The 27,243-nt window shown below is 42.0% G+C and overlaps 2 protein-coding genes across 2 annotated transcripts; one reads left to right on the forward strand and one right to left on the reverse strand.

Moving 5' to 3' along the window:
- Nucleotides 1–1,788: 1,788 nt before the first annotated feature.
- Nucleotides 1,789–14,856, reverse strand: LOC121453177 (eukaryotic translation initiation factor 1A). Its single transcript, XM_041659707.1, has 2 exons — nucleotides 14,704–14,856; nucleotides 1,789–3,489 (listed from the first exon to the last, which is right to left on the reverse strand). The coding sequence occupies exon 2, from the start codon at nucleotides 3,276–3,278 to the stop codon at nucleotides 2,844–2,846; it is 435 nt and encodes a 144-aa protein (XP_041515641.1). The 5' UTR covers nucleotides 3,279–3,489; nucleotides 14,704–14,856; the 3' UTR covers nucleotides 1,789–2,843.
- A 121-nt stretch (nucleotides 14,857–14,977) lies between these two features.
- On the forward strand, nucleotides 14,978–23,676 carry LOC121453176 (transmembrane emp24 domain-containing protein 7). Its single transcript, XM_041659706.1, has 3 exons — nucleotides 14,978–15,392; nucleotides 18,864–19,109; nucleotides 20,921–23,676. Exons 1-3 carry the CDS (start codon nucleotides 15,189–15,191, stop codon nucleotides 21,155–21,157), a joined length of 687 nt encoding a protein of 228 aa, XP_041515640.1. The 5' UTR covers nucleotides 14,978–15,188; the 3' UTR covers nucleotides 21,158–23,676.
- Nucleotides 23,677–27,243: the final 3,567 nt, after the last annotated feature.

Consider the following 27,243-nt stretch of genomic DNA (forward strand, 5'->3'; position numbering starts at 1 on the left):
TGTAAGCCAAGCAAACCCTTCTCCCCCACTTGCTTTTGGTCATGGTGTTTCCTCACAGCAACTGAAACCCTAAGACAGCCTCAGTCAGTCTTCTGGAAATCCAAACTCTTCCTCTAACTTCTGTCTGCTCAGGTGTTGTTTGCAGGGGTCACATTCAGTTGTGACTGCTTTCTTCCTGTAATGAGACCTTCAGGCAGTGCAGAGGTGAAAACCCCCACAGAGTCTTGTGAATACTTGTGAGATGACAGGACACAAAGTGACGCAAACACTGGTGAAGAAGCTTCTGCCTCTAAGTGCCCTTCACTCGTGTCTCTCCCCCACTCCCCAGTCTCAGAGTTTCTACTTCCTGCCCTTGTTCCAACTATGCTCCACCGTTCTTGCTTGTTTCTTGTCAAGTACTCTTCTCACCCGTTTAGAAAAAGCACCCCAGCTGCAGGGGAAGAGCCTTGGCTCTTCTGAAGACAAGGCACCTGCGAATGACTCTCGGGCCTTTGGGGTGCAGCTTCAACTTGGTCCATGTGACGTAGGATTTTTGCCTTGAAAAAAAAAAACACCTGTGACTGGCATGCAGGATTTAGTAAGAGAGGATGCTCAGCCACCTGTCATCTTTCCAGGGTCAGTCTTTATCTTAAGGTGCACAGAATGTGGAGATATCTAATAAATGTTGATTAAATAACCACTAAGGATAAACCAACAAAAAGCAAATCATGGGGAAAGAGGCTAAGGAGTAAAGATCTCTAGGTTGGATTGTGGGAAAAAGAGGAAAAAAGAACTCCAAATGCAGAGGAATAGCCCTTGGTGTTCAGAGTGACAGCACAGACCCCAGTATTTTCATGAACAGAAACAGCAATGTACCATCTAAGGGGAGGTAGAAAACTGGGTACTTCCAAATGGATATGGATAAAATTGGAGGGAGGTATTAGGAGCAAAATGTAACACAAGAATAAAAAGTTGCTGGCTAAGGGCAGTGTTCATGTATAAGCTCTTATTAGAAAATCAGTTTTAAAAAGGGCAGGGTGGCACTAAGGCAGGGGCATGGCCATTTCAAGGAATAAATAGTGATAGCTATCATAACACATCCTAGGATATGATCTACATGAATTGTTTTTGTGGTCAGTACTGGCACTGAGGGCGAGAAACCCTGAAGCTAGAAGATCTGACTGGTTGGTGATCTACAGGAACAGTCTCTTGTTTGCTGTTGAAAGAAAACACCAGGCTAGCTGGCCCATGATCACGCTTCTTCTGTATTAACAATTTACAGTGGTAATGGGACAAATGTCAGCTAACAGTATAGTTAGGTATGCTGCGTAGAACAAGCTCCAGAAACGTGTTCTCTTTCCAGAAGACACATTGTCCTTCTGGGGAGAAAGACAATGCCAGTCTGGCACCATGTCCAGCTTCATTTTACAAAATTAGCCTTTACAAGGAACTGCAAACCCATCTAAAGAAATCCACCCATCAACCACCAGGAAAATTGAATTTGCTTTTCTTTCTTTCTGACTGGGGAATTTTCTTAAGCTACATTATGGGCTAATTGGGAAAAAAGAAAAAGGTGAATACTGTTATTTTCATGTCCAGTTCTCCATTTAAAGGTGCCTGGAACAAAGCCTGAGAAAGCAACTACTCTTTAGGGAGAAGGCATCAAGGGCTGACAGACAAGGTCTATACTCCCTGCCCACGCAGCACGGGTGAAACTGCAGACCGACACCAGCATCACTTAAATGAGCAAACAGCAAATTCATCTCTTAAGCACCAGAGTCTAATTTAAAGAAAAAGCCTCTCGCATGATGAACTAAAAATCATCCAGTCATTTATTTTTGTTACATACCAGAGAGATAATGAACATATTAAAAGGAAAAAGTATTTTTATGCCAACATATTTCACTGGGCTTCTCTTCTGGACTCTGCCGTTCAGGAAACAGGGACTGCCTTTGCATTAAGCTGTGGCTCCTCTCCCTTTAACCTACACTTAGCTTAAGGAAGACTTTATTTATACAATTATGTAATTAACTTCAATCCATACACAGCAATTATTCAAAGCCTCAATACAGTAGCTTTTTGGAAATGACTTTTTATACATCCTATTTTGCAAAGTAAAAATGTTTTATGTGCTATTAACAACCACCTTCTCTATGCAAGTATCAGAACATATTTATTTCACTTTTTATTTTCAATTCTTGCGTATGCCTTAGGAAAGTAAAAATTACATATAAACATTGTCAACTACTGTATTTCTAAAGTCAAGATGATTATCACCTAAGTGTTTAATTTCTGCAATGGCTAATTTTTAAAACTCAAAATTGCTACTGATGTAATTTAAAAACTGCACTGCAAAATGCCTATTTATGGGTGGCAACAACATAAAGGTTAAAATTTACAGAACATGAAAAGTATAAAATGGCATGGCTCCATAAGTACAAAAACAGCTGCATTCTGACTACAAATGTGGAAATCTGACTCAAGTCTCAAGGCCTAAGGGCCTGAAGCAGATGTGCTGGAACTGGGGCATATTCAGCCCAGGATGCTCGACAGGCGGAACTGCTGACTCAAAGCACTCATGTGCCAGAAATGAAGCGTCCCAAATGGAAAGGCAGTCTCAACAGTGCACACTGCTCTACCCCTAAGTTCAGTTACATCTATAAGAACAAAGGGTTAACATGTCACTTACGATAACATCTTTGGTTTTCAAAGAAATATAATACTTCAAAAAATAAAAATACATCAATCTGCTTTAACAAGTCATACTCATGCTAAAAGAAGTTTTACTTAACAGCTGAAGGTCAAGATCCCAAGTATGCAAAACTATCTTCAGAAAACTTGGGATGTAGCATGCTTAGGTTAGCTTAGATATCATCAATGTCTTCATCATCATCTCCAATATCATCAAACTGGATTTCATCATCATCCCCAGGACCAAATGTGTCTGTTTCATTGATTTTCGCATGTTCTGGAAGTTCTCCATACGCCTTCAGACTTCTTGCTTCATCTGCATTATACTTCAAGATTACATCAGCTTTGTTATCTTGATAGTCTCGTAGACCAATCAATATAATGTCTGAGGTATTTATCCAAACCTTTTTTCTCAGCTTTCCTCTGATGTGGCACAGCCTCCTTACACCGTCAAAACACATTGCTTCCAACCGTCCATTTCCCAGCATTTTGATCACCTGGGCATACTCTTGCCCATCTTCTTTAAACACCAACTCTCTTTTTTCAGATTCATTTTCATTTTTACCTCTGCGCCTGTTTTTGCCTCCTTTGCCTTTATTCTTCGGCATGATGGTAAGGGCAACCACAACAGTCGAGGTGAGAGACTCTTTACTGACGTTGCCTGCAACTCCTCTCCAAGAGGAAAGGATGGGCGGCAGGAAGTGTCTTAACAGTGGTAGATTGGAAGAAACTGTGCAGTGGCTGGAGCTTTCTGGTAAACTGTCAGTTCAGAAGATCCACAGGCAGCAGAAAGTGTTCCAGAGTCCTGGCTTCTGCTAGCTGCAAAAACAAAAATATTTTTAGTAAAAGTTCCCTGTAAATATTAAGTCACCATGGAGAAACAGGCTGGGTCAGCTCTGGGTTGCACCGTGTTGTCTGAAATATTGACTTCTAACCTCTGCCCAGCCATGGCTTGCTCTATCTAATGAAGCAACAGCCCTGACCTGAGCTACTCCATTTTCAGCGTTAAGTGCCAAGAAAAAATGGCTCCACATCTTGTTTACACGAGTAAATACCATCATCTGCTAGCACATCAGGAGACACAGACTGGTATTTTCTGCCAATAAACAGTGAAACCCATCAAATTACAAGACACGTGAGCTTACCAAGCACACAAAAGGTACCCTCCTCACTGGAGACTGTACCAGAAGGTGCACCCAGAGGCCGAATGTAGCACTTGAATAGCTGTGGTCTAAGTGCCCTACAGGCCTGCCCCTGTTCCTCCAGTAGCTGTCTGCTTTCAGAACAGCCCCTCTACAATCCGAACACAGGCAGCCTCTTTGACCCCTTCTTATGGAAGACTCTGCAACCCACCATACAGTGACGTGCAACGTGTGATCTGGGAGTTAATATCAGTAATTAAGGTTGAAATAAAAGACCCTGTAATTGTCAGTGATCAGCTAGCAAGCAAATCGGGTTTTCTTAAATCAAATAAAATTAATGTGGGCTTATGAATTATTGTATTCAATAAATTCTGGCATTGTATAACGACACAAGCATGTCCATCTATGCTCCTGATAAAACACTCAGAAAAGATATTCTTGACAGAAAGACTGTTTAGTTACTAAAAAATTCAAATATTGCACTTTTGATAAATTTAAGTTTTTGTTTCAAATTTGAACTACGTTTGTGTGTTTGTGTACATACATTCATGTGTCTGTGCGTGTAGCTGACACACGTACACACGAACATGTTCATGTGGAGGCCAGAGTCACCACCGGATGTCTTCCTCAATCACTCTGCATCTTGTTTTTTTTTTTAATACAAAATTTCTTTTTAAAGATTTATTTATTTATTATGTGTACAACATTCTGCCTCCACGTGTGCCCACATGCCAGAAGAGGGCACCAGATCTCATTACAGATGGTTGTGAGCCACCATGTGGTTGCTGAACTCAGGACCTCTGAAGAGCAGCTAGCGCTCTTAACCACTGAGCCATCTCTCCAGCCCCTCCATCTTGTTTTTTGAAGCAGGATCTCTCACTGAACCTGGAGCTCCCGGATTCAGCTAGTGGTGAGCAAGCCCCAGGGATCTCCAGCGCTAGGCACGCTGGTAGAGTAAACCCAGAGTGCCGGGGAGCAAGTCTAAGTCCTTATGCTTCTACAGCAAGCACTTTACCAACTGACCATCTCCCAAGCCTCCTTACTTTTCAGTTCTTTCGGGAACTTAGATATAATGCCTTTTTCTCTTTTCTTATATACCATCCATAGACCAATCAGATAGAATTAACATTTAATTGAGTCTAAATATCTTAAAATGTCAAATTATTTCCTTTATGTAGATATATTTTAAATTTCTCAGTTTTTTGCAGAATTTATTTCTGAATTTTTAAAGTTTTTGAACTAACCCAAAAATATCATTTAAATATTTTAGTATTTTGATATTTACATAAAGATGTCCAGTGCTTTTACTAAACTCAAAATTCCTGTCAGTCCTGAGTCTTTTTAGGGTGAGCAGGGCGAATAACACCTACAGTTAGTAATGTTCTCCCTGGCTCTTCAACTCGGGACTTTATTTCTTATCGCCAATATTATATTGGTGAGTTTTCTGTCATTTGTTTTTAATCCCAACAAGTTTTTTCTTTTTATGGTTTACAATTTTTGAAAAACAAATTGTATATTATTGATTGCCAAGAATTTATTGTCCTACTAAATTACTAGTACAGTTTTGCAAACATTTGTTGTTACTAGATTAATTCAGCCACTCATTTAAGGCACATACTCAAACGTATAAACTAGCCTCCTACAAGCATGCTTTCTTAGAACTGTGTTATCAACAGGCTATTCCACTTTTTAGCAATCAACTGAGACGGAGCACATGTGAGACTAGTGAAACCTGGGTGTGATTTCTCTCTACTAAGTAAACCTTTAGTCATGATTCAGAATCCCACCCGTTTCTTTCCTAAGTGTCCTTACATTACCATAAGTAACCACATGGATTTGAGGGTTAACTGGTGCGACAATCCTTGCAAACCTATATTAGATCTTATGCAGAGCACTAAGCGATATTGTCTATATTGCAATACATACATAGTACATTTAGAGCCAGACTGCTCATGAAGTCTGGCTATTTCGTGTCTCCTTTTCTCCACTTATGTTCTCTAGGGTGCCATCAAAATAAGCCACATGAGACGCTATTTTAAAAAAAAGCATTATCACTGCAGCAGTCAAGTTCCACAGCTACTTGATTTCTTAATACCTTGTCATTTCAGGTCATCAGTAGTGACAGTTGAGCAACAGTGCCCATTTCTCTATGTATTCCTCAAGTATTGCACAACACAATCTAGGGTCGGTTTCAAAGACTCTGCTTTGATTTCTGGGGCTAGTCCCAGGGTTCACTGGGTAAAAAGATGGTACAGTCATGTTGGGTAATTTGAAGGAATATTTATAAACATGCAATAGCAAACCACACCATAAAGAATAGTGCAATGCTCAGTGGGGTGGTGGTGGTGCACACCTTTAATCCCAGCACTCATGAGACAGAGACAGGCAGATTTGAGTTTGATGCCAACCTAGTCTACAGGGAAAATTACAGGATAGTCAAAGTTACACAGAGAAACCCTGCCTTGAAACCACTAACCACACACAAAAGAACTGTACAATTCTCTAGGACTATAAGCAATAGCTTTGTATTTAGGGAAAGAGAGAACAGTTGCTGGTACAAGTTTAAGATATTTGGGCAAGAAATTCTGACACCCTTGTTGACACAACTGTCTGTAGCTACGAGGCTTTATCTGTCCTAACACTAGAACCACATGCTGTGTAAATTCCTGCAGTAAGTTTTAAAATGATGAGGTATGACTCACTAAACTTTGTTCTTTGTTTTTTTTGACTGTTTGAGGTCTTTCCACATCCATATGATCAATCTGTCAATTTCTACAAAGGTAACTTAAATCTTGGTAGAAAATGCATTTGATCTAAAGTTAATGATTTAAACTTTTCATATATACACGATATGTATTTGCCCCACAAATATGAGGTTATGTTTAACATTTTTTTATATTATTTGTGACATTATTAACAAAATTTCTTAGTATCACATTGTTAGAAAATGACAACAGAAAAGAAACTTTGGTTTTTTCATTTCCGAATTTTTTTTCATGGTATTGTGCTATCTTTAATAAAAACATGTTCTGATGGTATAGTATTTTCTTACATATTCTCTTTACTTAACAAAGGTTGTGTATATTAGGAATGTAATCTTACTGTCTCTGACCTGCTGTACCCTGGTACATTGTTCCTATTATCACAAGCCTGGAATCTGCTTTGTTATGAGAACTGTCTTCTCTGCACAGTGGTCTGTGCCTTGGGGCAGAAGGTTTATTTCTTACATCTCCACCTGGAAATGGAAGGACTGTGACAGCTGGATGGAGAACTATGTTTTAACTTTGACCTTTGGCATTCAGACCATTTGCTTGTGCAGTTCATCCCCCAACTAGTGTGGAGGAACCTAAGGGACAAGACCAGAGTCTTATTCAATTTGTGACACTGACAGCCCTAGCCATGTTTTTCCAGGGCTCAAGAAGAGCCAAGTAAACAAACTTGAGAAAACAAGGACATCATACTGTTCACAGCAGCAACGAGGGGCCAGTCAATAGGGAAAGATGCTCAACCTAACTACTGGTCAAAGAGATGCACATGCATTAAGAGATTTCTTTCGGGGGCTGGAGAGATGGCTCAGAGATTAAGAGCACTGACTGCTCTTCCAGAGGTCCTGAGTTCAATTCCCAGCAACCATATGGTGGCTCACAGCCATCTGTAATGAGATCTGGTGCCCTCTTCTGGCATACAAGCATACAGGTAAGGAATGTTGTATACATGATAAATAAATAAATCTTTAAAAAAAAAAAGAGATTTCTTTCAAGCTATACAATTAGCATAAGTTAAGTCAATAAGACCCACTGTGAGTTGGGGAAATTGGCTTTCTTCATCAGCTCTGCTGGAAATGGACCTGGTGGGTATGAAGAAGCAAACTGTGAACATGCTCAGATACCACAGCTCTGTACTGGGTATTAAGTGCAGTAACGTTGACAGGCTGTGTCCATGGGCCGCTTGCCTTCCTCTTCTGGTGTTATCAAGTCTGAAACAGCCTGACTGCCCTTCCTGGGGCTTTGTCTTGGTCATGTTTTGAGCTGCTAAATTTGTCATCTTACTTCAGATCGAGAGCAGGCTTACTTTACGCTTGCAGTAAAAGCGGTGGGTTGCCCATTCTGTGAGCAACCCAACTCAGCTGCAACCCAAACCCACTGTTGGCAGCAGTCATCTAAGCCTGATCACTCTTGCAGGACTTGATGGCAAGAAAACTCAATAAAAATATGTGACGTTCATGCCGCCTACTGTGGAATGAGCAAAAAAAAATCTGGAAAAAAAAAAAGCTAATATTTCGATTTTCTTTCCTTTTTTCTTTCTTTCTGGTTTTTCGAGACAGGGTTTCTCTGTAGCTTTTGGAGCCTGTCCTGGAACTAGCTCTTGTAGACCAGACTGGTCTTGAACTAAACAGAGATCCGCCTGTCTCTTGTCTCCAGAGTGCTGGGATTAAAGGCATAGGCTACCACTGTCTGGCTTAACATTCCAATTTTCTATAAATAATTAAATTGGGTCTATTGAAACTAATACTTAAGCAGCACGGTGTACAGGTGCATGCCTGTAATCCCAGCACTTGGGAGGCTGAGGTAGAAGATGAGGAGTTTGCGATGACCTGATGTACACAGTGAGTTCCAAGCCAGCCTTGTTTACATGGAGAGACCCAGGGGGTAGGGGGGCTTCAGCCAAGAACGGAGGACTTCCAGTGTAATGGCTTCAGAGTAAATAAAGAACACCCATCTCAACCCCTTAATTTTCAAAAAACCTAAGAATAAAGAGTGTAGAATCCCATTATTAAATATGGTTTCAAACCTTGACTTTACCATTATTAGTTTTACAACCTTAATTTCTCCATGTATTTAAAAACACAGTTATGTTTGTTTATGCCGAGATATATGTGTCTTTGTGTGTTTTGCTTCCCTATGACTTCTATGGGTCCTATGAACAAATATATCCGAACCCATATGAAAAGAACAGTTAATGCTTTGGAGCTAGCATGCAAAAGAGCTGCATTTCATCTCAGCACCACAAAAGCAAACTGTCCTTCACACAGTACTTAAATAGTGTTTATAGAGCCGACCACAGGCTTCTAGGTGGTGGCAGGGACCTTGAAACTCCATAGAGTTCTGGCAATAAACATGGCTCCCACCAGTACCTCCACCACAAAGCTAGACTCTCAGAAAGCTAAGGAATGGTGTGGACCCAGTCAAAGCCACAGCTTTAATCCTAGCCACATCGCTTAGCAAATTAAAGACTCGTGTGGTCAGAAAAGGATATACAGTAAAGTTAGATTTAGATGAAAAAACCTCTAAATGGCTTAGTGTGTGTTTAAAAATATATGCAGGCTTAGAACACAAAAGAAAAAGGATAGGGGCTGGAGAGATGGCTCAGAGGTTAAGAGCATTGCCTGCTCTTCTGAGTTCAATTCCCGGCAACCACATGGTGGCTCACAACCACCTGTAATGAGGTCTGGTGCCCTCTTCTGGGCTGCAGACATACACACAGACAGAATATTATATACATAATAAATAAACAAACAAACAAATAAATAAATAAATATTTTAGAAAAAAAAAGGATAACGTCCTTAAAAAAAGGGAGAGAAGTTGGGTGTGGTGGCACACGTCTTTAATCCGAGCACGTGGGAGGCAGAGGCAGGTGGATCTGTCTGAGTTCAAGGACGACCTGGTCTACTGAGTGAGTTCCAGGGCAGCCAAAGAGACACAGAGAAACCCTGTTTAATAATCTAATAATTACAGTATTTGTCTGTAATTAGATTGAGAGGAGCACACTGGAACTATTTAAATATGCTTTATGAGCTGTCTTTAGCGAGGTGGGAAATGCTGAATAAGAACGAATGTGGCTCCACCTTAAAGGGATTGTCTAACAAGCACAAAGCCCGTTTCAGCTGGGAAGTGGGGAAGAATGAATACACAAATGGGCATGAACTGGCTCCCTGAGCCCAGTGGAGAGAGGACATTCCAACAGTGACTCTCTAAAAGGCAGAAGTTGCTTCAACAGACCTCAAAAGGGAACTGAATGTATAGTTAACTACATCTATCTATCTATCTATCTACCTACCTATCTATCCACACACACACACACACACACACGCACACACAGTGGCCTTCCAAAGGACACTCACTCTTAACTGGGCTCTTCTGAGCTGCAATGTCCCTCACACAGGCTGTCCCTACCCCAGGGCCTAGATGAGGCTAAAAGACATTGTTTATTATTCTTTCCGCTGTTACTGGATGCACAGGACAGCTCATGTAAACCCTCAGTTATGCCCATGAACTGATAAACTTTTCAGCTGCTTCCTACCTAGAATACAGACTTACAACTACCTGTGGCTGTCAATGTGGTTTGCTTTCCAAGACATATGGCACTTTAAACAAAAAGATAACCAATCACATATGATACAAAACAGCCTAGTAAATACACCATTTAAAGCATGCATGCCACGAAAGTCAATTATTTACAATGATTAAAATAGCATTACCATGTATATCAAAACAAAAGGGGAAGATTTTGGTGCCTCTCTATCATTCTATAACATGTCTTTAACTAATAGAGTCGGGCATTCATTATGTGCCAATACAGGAGCAAGAAAGTTATATAAGGGGAGTTATACGGTGTCTTTAGAGGATGGGAGTAACTAAAGGAAGAAAGTGTCTTACATAACAGAGGAAAGCACCATGAGTTACACTGAGCATGGGGTCTAGAAAACAGATCATCATTCATAGACTGAAACGACTGCTTTAAGCACCCCCACCCCAGCCTCTTCTGTGTCTGCCTCAGGTACTGCCCCCCACTTCGCTCTCCTGAGCATCCCTACCTTCATTCAGTCACAGCAGGCCAGTCTTTCTGCGCCTCTGTGATGACTCAGAGCCTCTCCGTTCCAGTCACCTTGCATCAGCAGACACTCCCATCAGCCACCTAGTCAACCACTGTCATATTTTTGCTAATGACTTTTTTACATAGATTAATCTTACTTCCCTATTTATACACCTCAATCTAATCTAATGGCAGACAGAACATTCTTTTTAACAACAGAACTCCAACTAGGTCCTTTTGTGGTTCAATTTGCCGGTTCTTCACCGCACTAGGGAAAGGCTTACATTCCTAACATGACTCTCTAAAAGCAGCTGTCAGTGTTCTTTCTCCATTACCTAACCACCCCCACTCTCCCTTTTGTTGGTCTGGTGTTTTTGAGCGAATTCTGCACAAATGTTTTAGCTGCAATTCTGTAAACCTCGGAAAGCAGAACAAGGCAGTGCCTGTGCAGGAATCTGGAAAGTGAACAGCACCACCTGGTGGCCAAAGGCTGTTGGGGCAATGAGGTTTTCTGAAACAGAAAGGCAGCGTGGCTCTCACTACCTTCAATTTCCATATCGCTACACAGATTGGGGGTTTAAAATACTGGCCCTTATAGAGAAACCCTGTCTCGAAAATCCAAACATACATAAATAAATAAAATTAAAAAAAAAAAAACTACTGGCCCAAAATATCAAGCTCGTAACACCAAATTTTAATTCTGCCATGTTGAGGAACTTCTTCTACAAAGAGACAAGCAATATGGTCTACCAAACTTCCTGACGAGTTAACCACCCAGGAATTGACTGGATTCCTGGCTTTTAGAGATTTCTTCCATAGTTGCCACTTCAGCTCCTGGTTAGCAGTTTCTGGAACTAGTGGTTTTGACCCTCTGCTTTTTCCTAGAAACAAACGTGCCCTGTCTGACAAAGCAATGTCAGGGCTTCCTCGTGGCTTTGTTCTCTATTCGGGATCAGATAGGCTGTCACACTCACACACCAAATTGTGAAATTCAAATTTACTGTGGGGAAATTACAGGCTGTAGAAGCTCTCAGAGATTTAGGAATATGGACTCCAAGCATCTGTCCTGTGTCTGTCTGTCTGTCTAGCTCTTGAAACAGAAATTATGAAAAGGGGCTGGGCTGACTGATGGCCCAGAGGGTGAAGTGCCTGCTGCACAAGCATGAGGACCTGAGCTCAGACCTGCAGAGCCCATAAAGAAGCCCACGGGGGTGCCCTGTGCCTGCAACCCCAGAGCTAGGGAGAGAGGCAGGAAGATCCTTGGGCTTGCTAGCCAGTCTGTCTAGCCCAATCTGTGAGATCCTGGATAACGTGTTTCCAAACCCAAGCGGAGATCAATAGGAGGCACTTGATTATCAACTGCTGTCCCCCACATCTGCATGAGTGCTGACTACTGGGTCCATGTGACATTTCTTATATAAAAGATATTTGACAAGTTTTCACTAAACTTATGAAATATGGTCATGTCCCTTATACCATGTAACAAATAACCACCAACTCGGTGACTTAAAATAACAAGCTTATTCCCTGACAGCTGAAGTGAAGGTACTGGCTCACTCTGTCTGGAGGCTCTGAACAGCTTCTCGGGACTATGGACAAGTTTCGGTGTTCCCTGGCTTGTGCACACACCACTCAAATCTATCTGTGTGTCTTTTCTCTATCAGGTCACCAATCACTGCACTTAAAAGGGCTCACTCCAGATTTAGGATAATCTCTTATGGGGATCTTAATTTAACAATAACTGCAGAAATCTTACTTCCAAATGAAGCGATATCCACAGAGATGGGAATGAGGTCTTGGAATCGTGTCTGAAGGTATACAACTCAACCTATCACACACAATATGTTTGAAAATGAGGCATAATTCATCAAATAAAAGACAGTGCTTTACTACTTTTATAAATCTAGACTCATAAAAAAGCCTGAATGCTCACCTCCTTCAATCTGCTATGCTGTGTTGATCGAAACACATGAAAAATCCAGCCTCAAAAAATACAAACCCTCTGAAAGAGCTTCAGAAACCTCCAGGAGACTTCAGAAGATACTCTGAGAATCATGCTCCACAGTAAATACTCTAAGGTACATTGTACAGTATGATATAAAATTATGCAAAGTGGGGCTGGAGAGATTGCTCTTCCAGAGGTCCTGAGTTCAATTCCCAACAACCACATGGCGGCTCACAACCATCTCTAATGAGATCCATTGCCCTCTTCTGGCGTACAGGCAAACATGCAAACAGAATACTGTACACTTAATAAATCTTAGCCCGGCAGGGCAAGGGTGGTCCACTGCCTTTAATCCCAGCACTCGGGGGGGGGGGGGGGGGGGGGGGGGGGGGGGGGGGGGGGGGGGGGGGGGCAGAGGCAGATAGGTCTCTGAGTTGAAGGCCAGGCTGGTCTGTAGAGTTCTTAGGCAAGCATCAAAGCTACAGAGGAACTGTCTCAAAAAAACAAAACAAAAAAACAATTTTAAAAATATGGAAAGTGAAACTTGCAGGTCATGTATGTATTCCATAGTCTACATGTATCTTTCGCGTTATTACATGTTAGGCTTTCCCCAAAGTGGCTGTCCAGTTCACCTTTCTACTAGCGGTGCACAACCATGTCTAGCATTGTTAGCCTGTCGAAGCAGCCGCACCAACACTTCCTTCTTTCTAACCTCTCTTCTTGCCCTCTCCTTGCTATTTAGTTGTTTTCGCCACCAAGATTGCCTTTGTTATACTACACTTACAGAAATAAAATGTTTATCATTAAAAAAAAATTGCCTGTCTGGTAATATTTAATTGCGATTAAAAGTGATATTGCGCTGATTTTTATTACTTTTTTTGAGATTATAGTTATATCATTTCCCCTTTCCTCCCTCACAAACCCCTCATACTGTACTGAGATTTTAAATCTTATTCCTTCTTCCCTATTTATTTGCACTGTCCTCTTAGGAAGAAAGAAGGCAGACTGGTTTGGGTGTGTCGTAGATATCCCCTCCACCCCCACCCCCGCAGGGCTGAAGAGTCAGCCTTGGACAAGCTCTCCTGAGTCACGTTACCGCTCAGTTCTTTTTTCTTTTCTATTTTGTTCGTTTTTTTTTTTTTTCGAGACTGGATTCTCTGTCTATCACTAGCTGTCCTGAACTCACTCTGTAGATCAGGTCGGCCTCCAACTCACAGAAATCCGCCTGCCTCTGCCTCCATGAGTGCTGGGATTGCGGCCCGAGGTTAGTTTAAAAGAGCATTACCTTTTATCTCACCCAGCTCAGTCAGAAAACAGAACCTACAGTTCTCACTGTCAAATTCAGTTTTACTTTCACTCGCCAACAAAATAATATTTGTTTCTGGCCTGGTTCTCAGGAAGGTGTAGTCTTTCCCCAGTCTTGATAAAATTAAGGCTGTGACCTCTGGCCTCCATTCCTTTGGCCACGGCAGAAGCTTTGGGTGCCCCAGGCCATAGAGGAGACTTCCGTCTCCTCTCCTTTTATATAACCTACCCCACCCTCACTCACAAACCCCCGTTCTAATAAAGTCCATCCCTGCCTTTTCCTAAAAAAAAAAAAAGGAAAAAAAAGCCACCACCTGACTGGCAGACGCATGGTAAAATGTATTAAGAAACGCCATGTTGCTCATAGGTAAATTAGTAATTCTGCTGTGTTGGATCCTCAACTCCCTTACTCTGGTGGAAGGACCCTGAAAAGGGGTACACAACAGACGTGTGCTTTTATTAAACCGAAACTTGGCTAGTGCTCACCACGTGCCAGCCCCTCCTCTAGAGGCCCTTCCCAGATAATGAAGCCGTGCAATAATCCGTATTTATCAGCACTCTTTATATTAAAGCAGAAGGTTTAAGCATCCAGGCAGAGGTCAGAGGGCCGGGAGGTAACGAGCAGGGACTAGAAATCCCAGTCTCGTGTTCAGCTCTGAGAACATGCGCTCTTTGCCGAAGCTGCCTCCTCCACCACTGTTACAATTAATAAGAGCCTCCTGCAAACCAGAAAGCGCTCCGCCACCGGCGAAGGGGTCCCCGCTCCCCGCCCCCGCCCCGGTGAGCTCTTCGGAGTCCCTCGGAGCGTCCCCAAACTCGGTACTCACGGTGACAAAACGCAGCGGAAGCCCTTCACCACCGCAGCCGGGCGAGCAGCGAGACCACGCGCCCCTCCTAGGCAACGGCCGGCCACGCCCCTTCCGTGGAGTTCCCGCGCGGCCCCGCCCCTCGCCCAAGGAGGCCGCCCCCGCAACGCCGAGGCCTCGCGCGCTTCCACGTCCTCACTCCAACGTCTCGCCCGCCCCCCGGATATCACATCCGGGTCGCTGGGGCCTGCCCCGGCCCCGCCCCTTCCGCCGAGGCGCCCGCTGTACTTCCGGTCAGCGAGGCCTCTTCCTCCGCTGGTCCGCCGGCTGTGCCCCCGTGTCCCTCGGCTCTTCCCGGAGCGGCGCCGGTTCCCTCAGCGCGTCTCTTCGGAAGCCCGCGCTCGCTCCCCGTCGCACGCGTCGCTGAGGCTCGCGGGCCGGCGGGGGCCGGGCCTGCTGCGCGCGTCGAGGCCCCGCAGCTCCGTTGAGGCCGCCGCGCTGCCGGGATGATGCCGGGGTCGGCGCCGTCGCCGCGCTGGGCGGCCGCTGCGGGCCGTTGGGGTTGCAGGCTGCTTCCGCTGCTGTGGGGGCTGCTGCTGCTGTCTGGCCCGAGCGGCGCCTCCGAGATCACCTTTGAGCTGCCCGACAATGCCAAGCAGTGCTTCTACGAGGACATCACTCAGGGCACCAAGTGCACTCTGGAGTTCCAGGTACCCCCGGCCCCAGCCACTGTGGTTGGCCTAACCTGAGTCACATCGGTTATGGAGGCAGGGCGTTGTGAATTTCAGAAATGCTTCCTGTGGCTGTGACATTCTTCGGTGCCATTCATTGAATTTGAGCACTATTAAATAACTTTATTCTTTAAGAAATTAAGGGGTTTATTTTAAGTTGTTACTGCACACAAATGCCCATCTCTACTCCTGTAATCCAAAACTCCAGTGTAATCGGATTTAATATAACTCCATGATCTTTTAGGGTCTGGGGGGGGGTGTTTTTTTATGACCCCGGACTCTTGGTTACTGCAGACGTGATTGGAAGCTCTCTGTTAGGGGATTTTTAAAGATCATCTGTCAAGGGTGTTGTAAAAAAAAAAAACTGTGACTACACCAGAGGCTCTTTCTCAGTTTGGGGACAGTGTAAACCAGGAACTTTTCTCTTCAGTGTGATTTCTTAAAGTAGACTAAAACAGTCTCCCGTTTTTGTTCATAGGTTCATTTAACATTCCAGCAATTCTGGAGTGCTAGGTGGCTCGTAGTCACCTGTAACTGGAGCTGCATCCCTTTGTTATCCAACAACCTCTGGCCTCGACTGGCACTCATATGCACACACTCTCTCCCAGACACGCCCACACACATAATTGGAAATAGTAAACGTATTTTTTTTTAAAGAAGCGATAATAGCTTCAACTAGGTTAGCATAGTGCGGAAGGAGAAAAACAAAAGGTAAAATCAACAGTACGTGGTAATTTGTGTTTATATCCGTGGTAATACTTGATGAGGGAGGGAGAGGAGACTAAGGATCAAAAAAGAATTGAGGATATATGTGTGTATCAATTCTCAGCATATATAATTACAAAGGAATTGTAAGATGTAAGTCAGACTTTCCTGAGTTCCATATACATTTCTTGAACTTTATAGCTGTAGATAATATGCTTGGTGCTATAACAGTTTAAAAAAATCTCTATGTATACAGAGTGCCAAATGTTTTATATATGTTCTTTCTCAAGAAAACTAATATAAAATAGAGAAGAGTTTGTATTCCTTTCAATTGGTAAAACAGAACCCAAGGTGGGCTTAGATCCAAGGTCACCCAACTTGTAAGGACTAGAAATGAGAGTCTCAAGATGAACTCTATTGTGGTACTGCCTAGAGTAGACACAGTCTGGATATTAAAGTGCAGTGCTACACGGGCAGAATGCTGGCAGGGGACAAAGCGCTCACCAGGAGAAATGTAGTGGAGCAGTGAGGTTTGAGCTGCCCAAGGAAGGATAATTAAGGTTTGGTCTGCGATATAGCAGAGGAGGAAAGGGCACACTGAAGAGATAGTTTGAAAGTTCCAGCAGGCCTGGCATTAGGCTAAGCTCTGGTACTAAAGTCTTAGCAGGTGGCTCTCAAGTAGTAAGAATAGTTTTGCTTGGGCTGGAGAGATGGCTCAGAGGTTAAGAGTACTGGCTGCTTTTCCAGAGGGCCTGAGTTCAATTCTCAGCAACCCTTGTGCCTACAGCTTTCTATAATGATGAGATCTGGTGCCCTCTTCTGGCATGCAGGCAGAACACTATACATAATAAATTTTAAAAAAAAAATTGCTTTATGGCTGTGCGAGCTGAGAGTTCGAAGAGGTGATTTTGGATCAGATTGTCTTTTTTTCCCCTGTAACTAACATGATTTGTATTTGGTCTCTCTGCTCCCCTGTAGCCCAATTCCTGACTCTGAGCCCTGCTCTAAAGTTTAGTTACCTGTGCCTATATGGCCAGAAGACAACTCAGACAAAACTCTGGTTTCTCTGGTTGCAAGGTGTTCCTTTCACACTTGAATGGTCCTGGTCTGAGTACATCTGGCCCAGATGGCAAAAGGGAAGGGCAAAGAAGGCCCATACCTGATCTCTCCAGATCTCTGTGAGAACTTTTGGCAATGATGTTTTATATTACATTGTCTTGTAATAAACTAGGTTTATAAACATTTGCAGTGTTAGGTTCTGTGATATGTTGGCAAACAAATTCTGTTGAACCCCATTGTCAGTAGAGATGTTAGGCAGAGAGCTTGTGAAGTCTGGGGGTGACAACAGGAAGTTGCTGAGGCAAGAGGTAGGAGGGAGTGCATGCTGATATGACAGATCTTGACTCTTGATAGGGTATAGTGAGTGTTCAAAAGATTTTAAGTGAGGGTTTTTTTTTTATTGAAAGATAAAAATAGATAGGACACCCCGACTCCCACCCCACAGGGAGAAATTGCAAGTTGTGGGGTGCTGCAGCTGACATCTAATATACTGAGATTGCAGAGAGATTAGTCCTAAATTTGAATGTGGTATGGTGCCCAGAACAATACAGCCCCTACTACCAGGTTGGGAAACCCCATGTTAGAAGAGATTAGATTTGAGAACCTTTAGGCATTTGGGACCATAGCATATTGTGGATTAGTAATGGACGGTTTAGGATGGTCAAGAAAGTGTTGTGATCTTGTGAACAGATGGTGGAATTTGAGTTTGAGATGATACCCAATTTTAGTTGGAACGGGTGAGCAAATTTAGAAGAGGTACTGTTAACTAAAGTAAGGTTGCTTGTTTTTAAATTTGATAGAACAAATGTGGCTGGTAACCAAGTCTTTTTTTTTTCAATTTGTTTTATTCAGAATCCTGTAATCAGGTATGAATATCTAGATATGTTAGAATGAAGACATTTTCTCTTAGAAGAAACGGTATTTACTTTTAAAGAGAAGGGTAAATGCCCTGTTTATTAAATGCTTTTTAAAATTGTAGCCCCACAATGTTTTATCTGACCATGTGTGCTGGCATACATGTAATCCCACCTTCTTTGTAACTGAAGTGGTGAGTTACAAATTTGTAGTAGGCCAAGCAGTGGTGGTGCACGCCTTTAATCCCAGTACTTGGGAGACAGGCTGATCTTGCTCTGGTCTACAGAGCAAGTTTCAGGACAGCCAGGCCTTGGAGAAATCCTGTCTCCAAAAACTAAAACACAAAACTGAAAGAAAAAAACAAAACAAAACGTGTGCTGGCTGGAGGGAGAGTTTACCCATTAAAGGCTTGCAACCAGATCAAGTTTGTAGTCATTCTGATCAGGTTAGCAAGATCTAGTCCACAAGCAAAATCAGGCAAGGGATGTAGCTCATTGGTATAATATTTACATAGCATTTCACAGCCCTAGTCTTAATCCAACGAGTTCATTCATTTATATTTGTACTTGTACATGTTTGTGTGTATAATATATATGTGTACATTGTAGCTCTGTGAATACAAATTATATCTTGTGTGACTATTGAAACAAAAGGTCATATAAGTAATAGAAATTTCTTTGAAGTCTAAACTCTGTCTTTAATCCACTGGTAAAAATCAGGGTCTGTGAAGTTGTGATAGGAAGACCTCTGTCAGCCTTACTGTCATTTTAGAAAGAAATTTGATTTTGTTTTCAAATGTTAGCTACCGTGATCACTGTAACTCTCTTCCAGGTGATCACTGGTGGTCACTACGATGTAGATTGTCGACTAGAAGATCCTGACGGTCAGGTGTTATACAAGGAGATGAAGAAACAGTACGACAGTTTCACCTTCACTGCCTCCAGAAATGGGACATACAAATTTTGCTTCAGCAATGAGTTTTCTACTTTCACACACAAAACGGTGTATTTTGATTTTCAAGTTGGAGAAGACCCACCTTTGTTTCCCAGTGAGAACCGAGTCAGTGCCCTTACCCAGGTAATGAAAAAGAGCTGAAGAGCATTGCTTAAAAGGGGGAAAGAGTACATGATGTAATAGCATGTATTCACTCCTTGATGAACATTGAATTTTGAAATGATTTAAAATTCTAAATTCCTGCAGATTAGACATTCAATAGATAATGAGACCTCTGTGGTGCAACCCCATGTTCAAAGATGTTATGAACCCCTAAGTGTAGAGAAAGGAAGAAGTGTTAACACGGGTGGTAGCTCACAGCTCGTCTCCCGTTCCTGGGACAGAGAGCTGAAGATAACCAACCTAGGCGGGGAAGGGTCATTTTGGTTTGTGTGTCTCAGTTTGCAGTTCTGGTCAGCTAACCTGTAGAGAAGTAGAACACTGCCAGGGATGCGTAGTAGAGGAAAGTTGCTCACCTTCGCTGCAGCAAAGAGAGGAGGGGCCAGGATCCTAGTATACCTTTCAAGGTTGAACCCCCAAAGACAGAACTCCATTCTAGTAGACATTGTCGCCTAAAGATTCTCTCTTCTTCCATCAGTGGCCAGTGCTTTAGCTTATGGCCTTTGGGGACACTGGGGACCCATACCATAGCAGCCACTAAGATAGAAAAGTAGCAAGGCTAATAATTCCAGTGTTCTAAAGCATCTTCTTTCAGTTGTAAAGGAATGCCACAGTATCATAGATGGCTTTAAATATGGATGGAGTGTTGGCTCAGCAGTTAAGAGTGCTTGCTGGTCTGTAGAGGACCCAGCAATCATCAGTAACTCTAGTTCCCCAGGATCTGATGCCCTCTTTCAGACCTTGGTGGGCATACATACATGCAGAAAACACTCGTGTGTGTGTGTGTGTGTGTGTGTGTGAGTGTGTGTGAGACGCATGTGTAAATGGAGAAAAAAATCTTAATAAAAAGAACTGCTCTAAATCATCAGAAAGATAGAAATAAAGATGAAACAAGATCAGCCATGCATTAATAAATATGGATATGGGACTCGCTATTTTGTTCTTTGAATATATATGAAAATTTTCACTTTTAATGATTTAAAAATTAGCCAATATCTCAAAAATTGTAGGAATGAATTTAACTTAATTGCAGTAATTTTCTCCAACCTAACAGTTCTCTGGTTTTTTTGTTTGTTTGGTTTTTTTTTTTTTTTTTTTTTTTTTTTTTTTTGTGGGTGAGGCAGGGTTTCTTTGTGTAGCACTGACTGTCCTGGAACTCATTCTGTAAACTAGGCCAGCCTCGAACTCACAGATATCTGCCTGCTTCTGCCTCCCAAGTACTGGGATTAAAGACATGCACCACTACACCAGCAAGTATAACAGTTCTTTTTTTTTTTTTTTTTTTTTTTTTTTTTTTTTTTTTTTTTTTGAGACAGGGTTTCTCTGTAGCTTTGGAGCCTGTCCTGGAACTAGCTCTGTAGACCAGGCTGGTCTCCAACTCACAGAGATCCTCCTGCCTCTGCCTCCCGAGTGCTGGGATTAAAGGCGTGCGCCACCATCGCCCGGCCTCTTTTAGTTCTTAAGAACTTTTTGAAATTTAATAACCACTGACCCTAACTAAAAAAGGAAAATATTCACTTTTGTTAGTTTGTGTCCCATCAACTGCCTTAGAAGTGTGGCATCCTGGTTGGGGGAACAGGCCTCTTTCAGTGGTTGGCCCAGGGGAATGTATAGAAGAGCATCGCTGCCAGGGCAACTAATAAGAGTGAAAGAATGGTTGCCTGTTCACTACAGAGAGTTAAACCAGTGAGAGAGTGAGATGAAAAACAGCAGAAGAATATGCTAGGTATAGAACTATGAAAGACATTAAACTAACTGGAAATGTTTCTGTTTAGATGGAATCTGCTTGTGTTTCTATTCACGAAGCTCTGAAGTCTGTCATCGACTATCAGACTCATTTCCGACTGAGGGAGGCTCAAGGCCGAAGCCGAGCAGAGGATCTAAATACAAGAGTGGCCTATTGGTCAGTAGGAGAAGCCCTCATTCTTCTGGTGGTTAGCATAGGGCAGGTGTTTCTTCTGAAAAGTTTTTTCTCAGATAAAAGAACCACCACAACTCGTGTTGGATCATAACTACGCTTTCAGATGCACCATTGCCACTGTAATTACTGTCCTCTAACTCTAGGTACTGAAGATTTAACATTGGCAGCATTCTAAAACCCTTCTCATACGTGCTGGGAGAGATGTACGATGCAGATCCCCATGGGGAGAGGACACCTTTTTTATTTGTAAAGATGGAAAAACTTTGGACCTTAATGCAGCTATTCATATGAAATACCTAACACCAATGATCTACTTTTTCTTGGTTTATATGTACTCTTCATACACTAAACTTTGGTATTCTGATTCCTTTTAACCATTTAAAAATCCTTTTCTTAATAGGTAGTTGAGACTTTAAAAAACAATCTTAGATTTAATGTCTGTGTATTACAGAGGAAGAAAACTGCCTTTTAATTGTTTATAGTGAATAAAGTTGTGTTTTTAAGAAAACCAAAAGTGATTAACTGTAGCCAAGCCCTATTCTGCACTGCTTAATTTTATGAGGGAAAATAATCTACCATAGAACTATTAGTTAATATTGGTACAATTTTCATTGATATATCATGATATAATTTATTTCTTGCTAGTTTGGAAAATGTACAGGTTTTTGGTTTGTTTGTTATCTCTCATTCTATGATTTATAACTAGCTATGTTATTTGTTTAGAGGTGTTGCCACCACTCAGAAAAAATGCATAATAGACCTTAAAAATCAGACCGTGTAACTTAGGATAAAGAATATGAGACACTACAATATGGGTAATGAAATAGAAACATTTTTAGTGAGTTGTCCGCGACATTGCATTTCCAGGGCTTTTACAAAGAAAAAAGGGGATCTGAGTCATTTGAACGTTCTGGTCACGTCATTCCCAGCTTCAGTCTACAGTTGGGACCTGGTACCACATAGGTGCCATACTGACCATGTGGTGCACTGAGAAGTCAGTTTTTCTCTTCATTTCTGTCTTGTTTCTACAGATTCTGACTAGCAGCCCTAAAATTACAAATTTTGAATGCTGTGAATGTTTCCTATTTTAAAGTCTTTAGAATTGGTTCTACTGTTTGTGTCTTACTCTTGTGTGGATTAAACTGATTGAAATGAGATTTTGATCCAAGTATTCAGAATAGGATACATAATGATGGAAAATTGTATAGGTAGCAGGCTTCTCTTCTGTTGAAAAGAGGACAACCATGGCAGTTGCTTCTCAGTCATGCCTCTTCACCACAGGTGATGAGAGTCAGATGAGTCTCCTGCTGTGGAGACTTTAACACTTGACATCATGGGATAGTGACTGACTAGTGATTCTAGTTTTTTACCATTACTGACTAGAGAAGTTGACTCTTAAATTTAAGCCATTTTAAGATGTGCACGCGCACGCACACACACTTCTGCATGTAAGAGCAAAATGAGTTCAGGTTGTCTTGCTTACTAATTTATGATGTCCCAGTGTAGAAGGAGTAAACATGTTTTCCATCTCTTAGGGTCTTGACGACTAGACCACCACTCCTTAAACAAACTTTACAAACAGATTAAGAAGAGTTTAAGATTTTGGAGATTTATCCATTTGAGTTCTTGTATTGAAGTTGTCCTGCAGCTTTTTAAAATGTCTCATCTACTTAGCTGTGAATGTTTTAATCACCAATGTTAATGTGGTTACTCAGCATGGGCACATATTAAATGCCATATCTGGTTGCCATGGGCTCTTCAGATACTTTACACTGTAATTAAATGGAGTCAGGTATAGATTCTGCCAGGTTTGGCATAATAATGCCCTCACTTAATCTGTGCCTCTCAAAATGTCATGATAGTAAATATTACTATAAATCATTTTTAATGAAACCATGAGTCAAACATGAAATCAGCAGTTACCTAATGTCAAAAATAGTATGAATTTAGTTTCATTTCTTAATAGCTCACTAAATTTTGACAGCTATCTGTTCAACTGGTATGAATATATAAGAAAATACATACCCAACATAAATGCTGTGATATTGTTTTCCTCCTATGATGTATTTTGTAGCTTGTCCTTTTTTTTTCTGTAATCTTTATATAAGTGGTTGCAGGAGTTTGAATTTTCCAAATATTTTTTTTGTTTGGTCATATGACTACATATTTGAACATCATAATTGTATTATTTTTAAAGTAAATAATGGAAAGCAACTTTATACATGAGTTATTTCAATATGAAATATTGAATGAAGATATGTTTTAAGATATTGCTTTGCTAATAATCTAAACATTCTTGTGTTCTATTAAAACTATAGTTTGTGGCTTACAGCTTTTCCTTTGGGCTCAAATAATACAGTGGACTGAAGCAGTTTACTGAACGGTTTCATTTATGCCTATGCTATCCATCTTTTGTTTCAATTTCTTAAATGTATCATTTATAGTTAAGTAGGATAAAGCTATGAGTTTTGTTTTCAAAAATTAGGCAAATTAATATATAAATAATACAAAGGATTTTTGTTTACTTTTGAAAAAGAATTTTCTCTAAAGATGGTTCCACAGGATTGCACCAATCAGTTTCATGTAAAATAAAAAATTTTAAAAAATCAACAAATTGACTTGACTTGTTTCTATCAGAATTTAATTCTTTCTAAAACTCCTTAGAAATACACAGCTCATAGTACTGTTTCAGACTGGGCAGTGTTTATATGTTAAATGGTTTCAGAGAGGAAAGAAAGACAAAAGAGATTAGCCAGTGTGTAGAACTGGCCAGGTGTGGTGGCACAGAGCACCTTTGATCCCGGCACTCAGGAGACATGGGCAGGCAGATCTCTGAGTTTGGGGCCAGCCTGTCTACAGGGTGAGTTCCAGGACAGCCAGAGCTAAACAGAGAAACCATGTGTGTTTCAAAAAACGAAGACAAAGAACAAAAATAACACAGCTCATAGTATTGTTCTGCAACAGTAGTGTTTATTTTTCGTTTCATAAAGGAGGAGGACATAGGAGGAACTAATGAAAATATTACAAAGAAGGGTGCAACCACTGCTTTGTTTTTTTATCCTTAAAATTCTTAATGAAAATGTTCATGGACGACATTGATACCATCAGTTGGTCTAATTTTTAAGTCAGCTAACTTAGATTGTTTAAAATTTAATAGCCTTAAGCTGGGTGGTGGTGGTGGTTTGGGAGGCAGGCGGATCTCTGAGTTCAAGGCCAGCCTGGTCTACAGAGTGAGTTCCAGAACAGGCTCCAAAGCTACACAGAAACCCTGTCCTGAGAAACCAAAACAAAAAAAAAAAAAACTTAGAGTTGACTTGCCTTCACCCCACCCACACAGACTGACAAGACATCTGGTTCCTGGGCAGGTCTCTACAAAGAGGAAACTTAGAGTTTGTGCAAACTGGCATTTGTTGAATATTTACTCTGGATTGTGAAGGACTGAAAAGTCCTGTTTTTTATCCTTTTAAAAACTTAAGTTTGGGGCTGGAGAGATGGCTCAGGGGTTAAGGGCACTGGCTGTACCTTCAGAGGCCCTGAGTTCAATTCCCAGCAACCACATGATGGCTCACAACCATCTACAATGAGATCTGGTTCCCTCTTCTGGCATGCAGGCATACATGCAGACAGAATACTGTATAATAAATCTTTAAAAAAAAACAAGTTTATATGTGTATGACGAATTTAACTTCTTCAGACAGTACATGTATGTGTTGTGATGATCGATGCCACATTTGAGGCAATTTAAGAGTGGGAAAGGCTGAGTCGGTTTACCCTGGACGGTAATGACTTTTAGCTCATTGGCGCACTTGGTGTGTCAAATGGGGAAGTAGGTGTTCGTTACATCTGTCATTAGTTTGTTTCGGAGGAGAGACAGGTGGAGCAGTATTTATTGATTGAAGTTCTGTGGTTGCTAGGATGGTAAACCTTGCAGCTACCTGCATTCAGCATCTTCACCTTACAGCAGGAACGCACGGAAGGTGAAGTTAGCCATAACAGATGGCACTGCTTTCCTTTTTGTCATGTCCTTGATGAGCTAACCCTTCCTATTGATTACTAAATGGCCTGGCCCGACAAATGATCAGCCTCACAACTAACCAATTACAACAAAGACTGATAAAACTAAACCTTGCTGGTTCCTTCATTGAGGGAAAACTGGGGACATGCTGCTACAAAGGCTAATTTTCCACTGAGAACAAAAACAGAGGTTTGCAACATTGTCCAAGTCACCACAATAGAGTTTGAGATCACAGATCAGGGACTTAGAGATGCTGGCTTTACCGCTGCTTCTTCGCAAACAAGGTTCTCTGAATTTCTGGGAATGGTCGGGAGAACCAGAGGAAGAATACTGACTCAACATTAATCTGGATGCACACAGTTAGATTGATGATGTGATTATACATTGTACACAAGTGGTACACATAAGTAGTTTATAGTTTACTAGAGAAGAAAAGGGGCACTGATTCTTTTTTTTTTTTTTTAATATTTATTATGTATACAATATTCTTTCTGTGTGTATGCCTGAAGGCCAGAAGAGGGCACCAGACCTCATTACAGATGGTTGTGAGCCACCATGTGGTTGCTGGGAATTGAACTCAGGACCTTTGGAAGAGCGGGCAATGCTCTTAACCGCTGAGCCATCTCTCCAGCCCCTTTTTTTGGTTTTTCGAGACAGGGTTTCTCTGTAGCTTTGGAGCCTGTCCTGGAACTAGCTCTGTAGACCAGGCTGGTCTCCAACTCACAGAGATCCGCCTGCCTCTGCCTCCCGAGTGCTGGGATTAAAGGCGTGCGCCACCATCGCCCGGCAGGGGACACTGATTCTTAAAACTTCCAGAGGAAGAGGGCAAGCAAAGGAAACTGAGAGAAGAGGCAAGAAGAGCACAAAGACCATGTGGGGCAACACCCAAGCAACCCTGGAGAAGACAATGGCCAGAGAAAAATAGCGCCCTAAGGAGCAGCAGGGCAGCAGTCTGAGTAGGGACTATCTACTGGCTCCCAAGGTTAGTGGTACACCCAGTTGGCTGCTGAGAGAGGAGAGTAACTCGGAGGTCTGTTCTGTGTGCCTCTGACAACAGGCTTCCAAGGCCAATTTGCTATCCGTGGGCTCCCTGGATTTGGTTAAATTCCTTTCCTCGAGGGCTGGAGAGATGGCTCAGTGGTTAAGAGCATTGCCTGCTCTTCCAAAGGTCCTGAGTTCAATTCCCAGCAACCACATGGTGGCTCACAACCATCTGTAGTTGAGTCTGGTGCCCTCTTCTGGCCTTCAGACATACACACAGACAGAATATTGTATACATAATAAATAAATATTAAAAAAAAAATTCCTTTCCTCGATAAGCAAGTGGAAATTGTCAGTTAGCCAGGCATGGAGGCGCACACACTTTAATCCCAGCAGAGCCAGAATCCCTAAATTGAAGGCCAGTTTGGTCTGTGTTAAATCTCAAACCCTGGAACAAATGGCTGGGGTGCCTATTAACATATCAAAACGAACCTGGCTGCCAGATTCTCGCAGCATCCCTCAGTACCTACCCTTCCCCCAGAGACTCTTTCCTATATAATCCAGATCTTTTGGTTACTCGCTCTTTTACCTTTTGCTGTCTCGGCTGCTGCACCTGGTTCCCCCCCCCCCCCCCCCCCCGTCCCTCTCCTCATGGTCCACTGTGGACTCTCCCAGATGTCCCTGTCTCTGACTATGCTCTTCCCATATCTCCACAGTAAACTTTCTTCCATCGTACCTCAGAGCAGTCGCATCCGTTTTTTTTTTTTTAATTTATCCTACTAAGTGAGTTCCAGGACAGCCAGAACTGCATAGTGAGACCCTGTCTCAAAATCACCAAAATGTCAGAAGAGAGAAGATCTAACGGAATTTTTGAGGTATGTCCAACATTGGAGCCTGAGGTAAAAATCGAGTATGGGGACTCTGGAAGGTTTGTAGTTTTACTAGATTCTTCTTGTTGGTTGGTTTGGTTGGGGTTTTTTTGTTGTTGTTGTTGGTGGTGGTGGTGGTCTTGGGCCTTATTTGGACTGTAAGGAACAGATAGAAGCCGAATTCCTTTCCGGGCTTCTCCTAGCCTGGACTTTGGGACTTAATTTAAAAGGAGGAAAACAGAAATTCAAAACGAAGAAAACAAAAACCAGGGAGCCAAGCCGGCTTTTGCCTGGGTAGCAGTTCCCCACGGC

Source organism: Microtus oregoni, unplaced genomic scaffold, assembly GCF_018167655.1.
Source record: "Microtus oregoni isolate MIOR12 unplaced genomic scaffold, Mior012 000011F_ref0000422, whole genome shotgun sequence".
NCBI lineage: Eukaryota > Metazoa > Chordata > Mammalia > Rodentia > Cricetidae > Microtus > Microtus oregoni.

What these genes read in the sequence shown, in the direction of transcription:
- LOC121453177 (XM_041659707.1), bottom strand. Translation starts at nt 3,278, where the DNA reads ATGCCGAAGAATAAAGGCAAAGGAGGCAAAAACAGGCGCAGAGGTAAA.
- LOC121453176 (XM_041659706.1), top strand. Translation starts at nt 15,189, where the DNA reads ATGATGCCGGGGTCGGCGCCGTCGCCGCGCTGGGCGGCCGCTGCGGGC. An exon ending in AGTGCACTCTGGAGTTCCAG is followed by an intron (nt 15,393 to 18,863) that starts GTACCCCCGGCC and finishes ACTCTCTTCCAG; the next exon opens with GTGATCACTGGTGGTCACTA. An exon ending in GAGTCAGTGCCCTTACCCAG is followed by an intron (nt 19,110 to 20,920) that starts GTAATGAAAAAG and finishes GTTTCTGTTTAG; the next exon opens with ATGGAATCTGCTTGTGTTTC.